This window comes from Phoenix dactylifera, chromosome 11, assembly GCF_051530095.1.
Source record: "Phoenix dactylifera cultivar Ajwa chromosome 11, Ajwa_hap1_PhDact_Kaust_v1.1, whole genome shotgun sequence".
Classification (NCBI taxonomy): Eukaryota; Viridiplantae; Streptophyta; class Magnoliopsida; order Arecales; family Arecaceae; genus Phoenix; species Phoenix dactylifera.
In genome coordinates this window covers 15039773-15048593 of record NC_143200.1, presented here as the reverse complement: position 1 = coordinate 15048593, position 8821 = coordinate 15039773, and the positions used below count along the sequence as shown (strand labels likewise).

General features: G+C 44.8%; 1 protein-coding gene and 1 long non-coding RNA gene across 2 annotated transcripts; both read right to left on the bottom strand.

Annotated features, from left to right (window-relative positions):
* Window positions 1-5600: 5600 nt before the first annotated feature.
* On the bottom strand, window positions 5601-6044 carry LOC148700669 (uncharacterized). The gene has a single exon (XM_088707903.1). It carries the CDS (start codon window positions 6042-6044, stop codon window positions 5601-5603), a length of 444 nt encoding a protein of 147 aa, XP_088564029.1.
* Window positions 6045-8236: 2192 nt separating this feature from the next.
* On the bottom strand, window positions 8237-8754 carry LOC148700668 (uncharacterized). The gene is made up of 3 exons (XR_015971172.2): window positions 8611-8754; window positions 8421-8504; window positions 8237-8329 (listed from the first exon to the last, which is right to left on the bottom strand). It is a non-coding gene; the product is annotated as an uncharacterized LOC148700668 (long non-coding RNA).
* Window positions 8755-8821: the final 67 nt, after the last annotated feature.

Genomic DNA, 8821 nt, shown 5'->3' with positions numbered 1-8821 from the left:
GATTATCCACATCTCATGCAAATAAATATCTACCCGCTATGCATAGACATAAACATAAACATCCAAGCATAATCATAAAGTAAATGTAACTGGTGATGATCATGGATCTAGGATGGAGTCATAGTACAAGCACATGCATGTCAATTGGTTAGATCGTCTTTAACTTTTGACTTGATCTTGATCTCCTATGTTCAATTGTGATCAACTCCTTGATCAATCTTGAATCAACCCTTGATCTCGACCCGCGCAATTCTTGCTTGTAGAGGTATGCATCGATCAACCATCGACGTGCAACACACATCACAGATTATATTCCAGATTAATTTAAAAATAAAAGAATAATTACAATCCTTTTTCATGAGACACGCAGGTCTCTAATCATGAATTTAAGATGCACACAGGCATCTGAAAATCTGAATTACATGCCATCACATAACATTATAGAACATCGCAGAATATTTCAGCACATTCAAAAGGGTTCATCCATGATCATCACCATACGCATCTCATGCATAAATATAATTTGCAGATCTATAATTTAACAGATTATGTTATCTCATGAGTTGCTGATCATGCAAGATATGATTCTAAATATTTGTAATCATATTATCAAAGTAATAGAATTATTAATTCAAGCATACAAAAAATCAGCATGCAGAAAAATCAGCAACCTGAAATTCTATATGCAAAAAATTTCAGCAAGCATAATCTTTTAAATTTCAGATCTAATATGCCTTTAATGATTAATTCTAATCTTAATCTACGTAACCATGGTTCTGATACCACTGTTGGGATCTCTCGCATGCCGCAGAAAAATTCTGAATGCAGCGGAAGGCATGCGTAAGATCCCGTTCATCGCATGAACAATATTTAAAACCGTCATTCGTAGATAGATTAGGATTAATAACTTTTTACATCTTTAAGAAGATTAGATCTTCACTTTGTGCAGATAGATGATCACCGCAAATAGATGATCGTGGTATTTAATGAAGGTTCGCTTGAAGCCGCATACGCGTCCGGCCTCTACGGATATCCACACGAAGCAGAGGACCGATCAAAGCTCTCTTGTCTTCCCAGGGTGCTAGCTTCCTTCCAGAGATAACTTTTGATGGCTGATATCCTTCCTTTGAATCAACTCCTGATTGGCTTAGGGAGGAGGAAGAAGAAGGTTGGATCAAGGAAGAAGAATACACGCACTTGCAGCCTTTTCCCTTTGCTTGACGTTGGATCCAAAAGAGAGAAGGAAGGATGCCGCCAAAGCTTCTTCTTTTTTTCTCTTTGCTTGCAGCTGAAACAGGAGAAGGGGAGAGGGGATCACGACTGGAAAGAGAGGGCTTGAATGCCCTAGGGTTTTGCCCCATGCCTCCTCTTATAGGCTTGTGGAGCTCCTACTTTTTAGGAGCTCCTAACCTATCTCCAAGAGGGGCACCAACCCCTCTTTGTTTGCCGCACCAAGGAACCAAAAGAGAAGGGGCATACGCCCCTCCTTCTTGGTTGCCCCTCTTTGTTTGCCGCACCAAGGAACCAAAAGAGGAGGGGCGTACGCCCCTCCTTCTTGGTTAACCTAAGGAGGATTAGGTGGCCCTCTTTTGGTTAAGTCCTAATCCAATTAGGCTTTAATCAAAGTATGAACCAATTTGGGTTTATTCCATATAAGTCTTAACTAATTAGAACTCAAATAAATTATGACTCAATTGAACTCTTCAATCCTAATCCAATTAGGAGTCATCTTAATTCATTAGACTAATAATTAATTAGGATTTAAGAAATCCTAATCCAATTAGGACATATTCAATTTTAGTTCTAATCCAATTAGAACTTTAGAAATCCTACCCAAGTAGGACTCTAATTTTAATTCGAAGCCCTAATCCAATTAGGACTCTAGGAATCCTACTCTAAGTAGGATTTGTATTTAAGTCCAATTAATTAAATTCCTTTATTCCTTCTTCAACTCACTAACTTTTAGTGGGTTAAACCAATTATCAATCAAATTGATAATTATAATTTATTTGTGATCCCTACTCACATTCAACCATCGGATCAGTTAATACCTCTAATGTGTGTAACCCCATAGGTTCTATTCTATCTGGTAGTGAGATATATTGCGATCTCTATCTCAATATCATTGAAAACTCCTTTCAATGGTTTGGAACAATTCCAACTCAACTCATCAGGGATCATCGACCATCGAGATAGTCCCTGTGAGTCTCACCATCCACCAGTGACACCTAACAGCATGTAGTATTTATTCCAGCAGAATAGAATGATGAACCCCTAAATGCAGTTATCGTATGATACAGTCGTTCTATTTTGGATCCCTACAGAACGGAGGTCATGGATAACTCGTCAAACCCCGACAACCACATTGACCATGGATACCCCAACTAATGTAGAGACCCCGTTACTAGTCGACGGGGCCAACACCATCTCTGGTGCTCACGTTGGTGGGCCACTGATAAGTGCTAAATAATGCATAAATTCATATCTTATTCATAGCACTTATCATTATTTTAATTCACATATTTTGTAAATTTAACTAAAAAAATGTGTTACCCTCATCATTGCATTTTAATAAATTAATTCGAGTTTGATTTACTTATTTACTGATTGAGTCTAATGTATGCAGGTTGAGTCAAGTTCATTAGGGATTATTCCTGGACCTAAACCACATGCATCCCGCAAATCAAGACCCTATTCAGTCACTTAACTCTTTTTCCACATGATCCAATTCTCCTATTTTAATAAAATCCCTTCAATTATTTGTTTCTCAGATTTCAAAGCATACCATCTTAGTTGCACGGATCCCAAAGCTTCTTCCCACGTCATCCATCCATCTCTCCTCAGCGTGGAGCCAGCTCATCCCACATTTCTGGATTTCCTTCTCAGCTGAATGCATCCATCCCGCTCCACGTCCTCCTCCACGTTAATTCTCCCACGCCTAACTTCCAGCATCTATGGATAAAGATCAGCTCCCCTGTTCCAGCTTGCATTGTTTTCCCACGAACCGAGCCATATCCAAGCTCATTCATTCCGTTTCTTCCCAGCGTTCTCTCCGTATTTATCCTTATCCTTCCCAGCCGAATCAAGCCAACCGTGACCGACCTCCCGTTCACGAACAGATCTCAGTCCTTCCTCTCAACTCCCGGATCAACTCCATTCAGCCGCGTCCAACTTCTCATCCACGTTGAAATATGATCTTATCTTGATCCCATCCGAAACCTCGTCATCTCCCAGCCATCCCGCTCCACGGACGAAGCTCACGCATACATCCTTCACCGTCCACATCATCCTGCATCCAGCTCTGACCCACGGATCCAAGATCTTCTTCCCAGATCTCTTTCAAGCAACCAGCCGTGAACATCAGCCGCGGATTGGATTAAGCAGCAATTTCGTGTGCATCCCAAGTTTCACGGCATTCCTCCCGTCCGGATAGACTTCATCGCCCATGAAATCCAACCCGTCCCAGCTCCCCTGTTCTGACTTCATCCTTATTCCGTATCCCCTATTTCGGATCAACCTCATCCAGCTTCCTCCTAGCTTCATCTCAGCCAACGGCAGCATCCACCGAATCTCCCAATGTCCCTCGGAATCACATCCACGTTGATCATCTTCCAATTCTTCCGCTAGATCCCACGCTTATCCCGTTCGGATTGGTTCCATCTTCACGGGATAAACTCAAATCCCATCTTCCTGCGTGATCTCATGGAACATCCCGAGTCTGCCACGTCCTGCATCTTCCCCTGTTTCGAAATAACATCCTCTCAGCCGAGATCCCAACTTCTTTCCCCTGTTTCACGTTCAAACCCGTTCGCAAATCAAGCCAAACTCCCGAGCTTCACGGCATCCAAACAAAGCCTTCCTCCCAGCGTCCGAAATCTTCTCAGCCTCCATCCTTATCCCGCAGCCATTGATCCTTATCTACACTCAGAACAGGGAGATGGGAAGTCTATTTAAAGGAGTCGGACGTGATGACCAAGGCATTCCTTCTTCCCCCACCGGGGAGGGAGGCTTCTCCCATCAAGCTCGGGTTCAAAGGCCAAGTTTCCCACCGGGAGAAGAAGAAGCTTGGCTCTTCTCAGGCTGAGTTCCCACCGATCCAAAGAGGGAGAGATAGTAGTTTGGGTATTTTGGGAATGATTTCCCAAAGAAAAAAAATAATAAAGTTCAAGAAGGAGAGGAAGCCGACGGGAGAAAAGAAGGAGAACCCAGTCGTGATGAAGACTTTCTACATCGCTGCTGCTGCCGCCCACGACTCCATGGAAGGCTGATCTTCTCTCTATGGCCGGATGCAGCCCTAACAAAGGGACACGGGTTTTATATTTTATTTTATATTCTTGGGGTTGTATGAACTTATTGTTTTTAATGGATATCTTCTTTTGAATCATATTTAATTTCTGTGATTTTAAGTATGATGTTCGTACAACTGTTCTTCATGATCACTAAGTAAATATAAGATAGTCCATGCTTAGGAAAGATGCGATGTGCTGCCACCTTAGATTAGGGTGGACATTTCATGCCTACTGAAGATGGATTATGCCCAAATTACTTTTGTGAATTTTTATTTAAATGCTTATTAGGCTTGTAGCCGATTTGCATGTTAATCCAAGAACGAAATAAAATATAAATAACCCTTGTTCCGATGTTAGTGGTGAATTCCTTGCCCTAGATTCCCCAAACTGATATTTTTTTTAATTGCATTTTGCTTTATTAAAATTCCTTAGTTTAATTTTCTTCACCAACTCTTCCTTTTTAAATATTTTATTTTTTTTAAAGAAAAACAACTATACCCCAATCCCTGTGGATCGATACCCGTAATCACTATCCTACTAGATACGTGCTATTGCGTGGTCTTTAAAGTTGACTATCAGCCACCACCCTCCAATTGCAGGGCATCACCCTCTTCCTTGCTAGTAGCTTGGGGCGGCCATGCAGATCCGGCCTGAACGATAGAGAGGAACTCCGAACCCTCAGGCGCATGAAGTCCCTCCGTCGTCCCGGCCTTTTTGCAAACAAAGCAGGCAGACCAAGCTCCAGAGGGCCCGACCCATTCTTCCCCGACCCCGCTACCCCGTGCATGACGGACGGGCTATGGGCCCTCATCCATGTGCCTGGGCTCGGCCCAACCTTTGATGTCATGAAACTGGCCTAGAGCACATCCACTCACTCCGCCCGGCCACTCAGGAGGGCTCGGACCACGCAACCCATCCCATAGACCAGCTCCGAGCTCTTCCCATGTTGACCTTGCCACCCCAGTCTCACTTCACCCGAAGAGGATGAGCCAGGCCGTTGAGTACCCAGAGCAAATCTCCCAGACCTAGATGCCCCACTGGCCTTAGGCAGGTTGCAAGCCCTCTTTAGTGCGCCCGGGCTCGGTCCAGCCTTTGACATGATAGTGTCAGCCCGACCCATCTCCATCTAGTTCATTGTCTCCGCAACGAGCTTGGCCCACCTCACCACCTCTCTCGGAGCCTGACTCAAAGCTTCGCCCGAGTGCACCCGTTTCCCTCCCTAGTGCATTCAAGTCACTTGCTGAACCTCCCGGTCTTCGAAGCAACCCGAGCCCCCACTCCCACCGCCTCAACCAGAGCCAGGGAAGAGAACTAGAACACACCCTCCCCATGCCCGATGCAGCCACAACTGTAACAGAATGCCGGCAAGCTCTCATCGATGAACATCTGCCAAAATTTCTCCATCAGTCCTTGGATGAGGATGCCTGGCTTCAGGGAAGATCTAGCATCCAACTCGATCTTGACCCTCGCATACCCCAATTTACGCAGTTGGTCGGTGAATCCGTCCACCACGATTGGACTACCCACCGCAGCAGCAATCTCCAAGATGGAACCCCTCTCCCAATACTTGAGCGGAAGCTGTGGGAGGCATAGCCACACCACCACCTGATTCACCACCTTCACCCCTGGGACAAAGTCTAGTTGCCACCTCTCCATTGCTAGGAGCTGTCCAGCAACCAGCCACGACCCGTTCTCCATCGCTGCCTTCCGATCTTCCTCGTTCTTGAAGCGAAGGGAGTGGTGCTCCTCCGCCATCGGGAAAGCTTCGACCTCATAGTCAAGCTTCCCTTTCAAGCACAATTCCCGGGCGAACCAATCCGCTAGGACTCTTCTCCCCAAGCTCTACACTATCACCATCGTGGAGCTCCAAGCCATCCTAGCCTTCTCCACTCTTTCCGACGGAAGCTTCAGAACATCGATGAAATGCCGCTGAAGCATCTCTAACTCCATACCCAAGATCCTGTAGCCAATCCAGGCCACCTGTAGAGGATGGCCCCTAGCCACCTCTGCCCACGATAGGTTTGTTGTAGCCACCCCCGGGACAGAGCGCTCCTCGCCATCCCTTGGTGCCGCAGCTGCTACCTTCTCCTTGGCTTGCGATCACCCATCCCTCAGCCCACCAGTCGTTTGAGGATATTTGTTGGAGGGGGCTTTCGGCCCTAAGCCCCACGCCAAGCCTTCCCTTCGTTGCTCTTTGTGCACGCTGAAATGAGCTGTTGCCTTGGGCCGAAGAGGAGGTAACACCGGGTGGTAAATGCGCTTTAACGGCTATGGAATTCAAGGCCAAGGACAGGACTACTGGCTATAGCTTGTCTCAAGCTTTGGCCTTGATGGAATCAACTCATTTGCAAGTGGAAAATGAAAGAAAAATGGCTGAATGATTCTATTCCAAAAAGATTACAAAAAAAAGAAAAAATCTAGCGAGGCTTGTGATGGATCCTTGCTAGCCCAAGCCCTAGAACTTGCTTTAGGGCCGATTATAAAAGCCAAGCTTTCCAAGCTCTTGGCGGCTGAACACTATGCTGAATACTCTCTAAAATCTCCTAATTTTCCTCTCAACATTCTTTATATACCTCTGTTACAACCCTAAGAAGGGCCAATTACATAGTTGCCCTTGGAGGGTCTTGGGCGGATAGATCAAATGGCTGAGTGTTGGCATGGTTGCTCTCCAAGTCATGAGCCTTGGCCAAGTGAGGTTCGGCCAAGGCTGGTGAAGGTTCCACGCGGGACGCACGTCCCGGATGCACGGGACGCATGTCCCGGTTGAGCGGGTCATGCGACCTAGGAGTTCCAGTCTGGGTCAAACCGACCTCGAACCCCGCTGAAGGCCGAGCCGACTTCGGCCAGAGTCCAGGCCAACCTCAGACCCCACCGAAGGCCGAGCCGACTTCGGCCAGAGACCAAGCCGAGTGCCCGTTGAGTTAACGAGGTGAGGTCTGTCGCGCGGGTGGATCCCATGCGATGTCAATGTCGTGGATGAACCTTGTGGTTGGGCAAAGGGTGGCCGGCCACAAGGCACATCATTTGGCCACTTGGGCCTTCAGTTGGCGCACGGTTCTCTCTTGGCTTGGCGCGATCTTGGCGTCGCTTGCGTGGGTCCTCAACACATTGGGCGTGGCCTATGTGTGGCGCTGTCCGTTGCTCCTCCTCTCGGCCGGTCTCCATCCACATTAGTTGTGCTCCAATCTCGTCCATAACCATCAACTGCTCCCTATCCTGCCGCCCCGATGGTGTGGCTTACGGGGGTCCTCAACAATATTCCACACCCATCGCACGATTATTGGAACATGCGCACAAAGATTTCTTTCAATACAAAGGGCCTAATAGAGAGGACCCTCAAACTTGACACCCTTGCTGGTTTTTTTTAATTATTTTTTATGATATAAATGAAAGCAACCTTGCTAGTAGAGCTGATCAAAATTCGGGCCGGGCCGGGCTCTACAGCAGAAATTAGGCCCGATGGCTATACCCAGACCCGGCCCGGCCTGACTGTCGAGCTTAAATTTTTGTCCAGGCCTGACCCAACCTTATAAATCTGGTCCCAAGCCCGACCCGACAGGCCCGATTTTTTTTTTTGTTTGGAATCTAGAAATGGGCCAAAATGGCCTAACAGCTTAATGGGCTCTCTAAAACTGGATGTATTTTTTTAGCTTTATTTTGTTTCTCCAATGGTTAATTAGTTAATGTTAAGCATATAAGTAGCCTATTTCAAATAGATAGTGTTGGTGGTGGTTTCAAACTTTGGAATTTGGATATATCTATAAACATTAAAAAAGAAAAAATTTGCATCTTCAAGCCAATAGAAAGAAAATAAAATGTATGAAACACTATTATCCAGCTGAAAATTACAACCCAACAATAAAAACTACAAACTTAGACAATTACATATTTAGACAAAATACAAATTATATTGTCCTATTAACATTATAACAAACATGCATCTTTGTGCATTCAAAAGTAAATGTAATCATAATTCTTGAAGCCACTTCCATAATAGAAAACTGTAGAAGAATATCCTTGCATCTTCTAACTCTCAAAACCTACAAACATAAAATTGGAACATTAACAATTGTTAATAATTGAACATGAATAATTATTAGAGTTATTAATAGAATATCTAAATGACCGAACCATGTAATCCCTCTTCCATCTCTTCCTCGTCATCTTCATCCTCACTAGATTCTTCCATGTTAGCTCCCAAGACACCCGATTGTCCTAAAAAAATGTAAAAACAAATAAATATGAAACAAAAAAAATAGTTTTTATTCAAATATATATTAGAGAAAAAAATAGAAGAACAAGCAAAGATTTAAAGAATTACCTAATGAGAAGCCCTTTGCTCGCAACCAATCCTCATAACATGTAATAGCTTGAATTGTCTTTGGTGAAAGTGAGTTTCGCCAAGGATTTATCAACTTTTTACCCATACTGAAGGCAGACTCTGAAGGGACTGTTGATATGAAAATAGCCAAAATATCACGAGCCATCGATGCAAGCTCGGGAAAACGACCTGAGACATCTCTCCAATATAC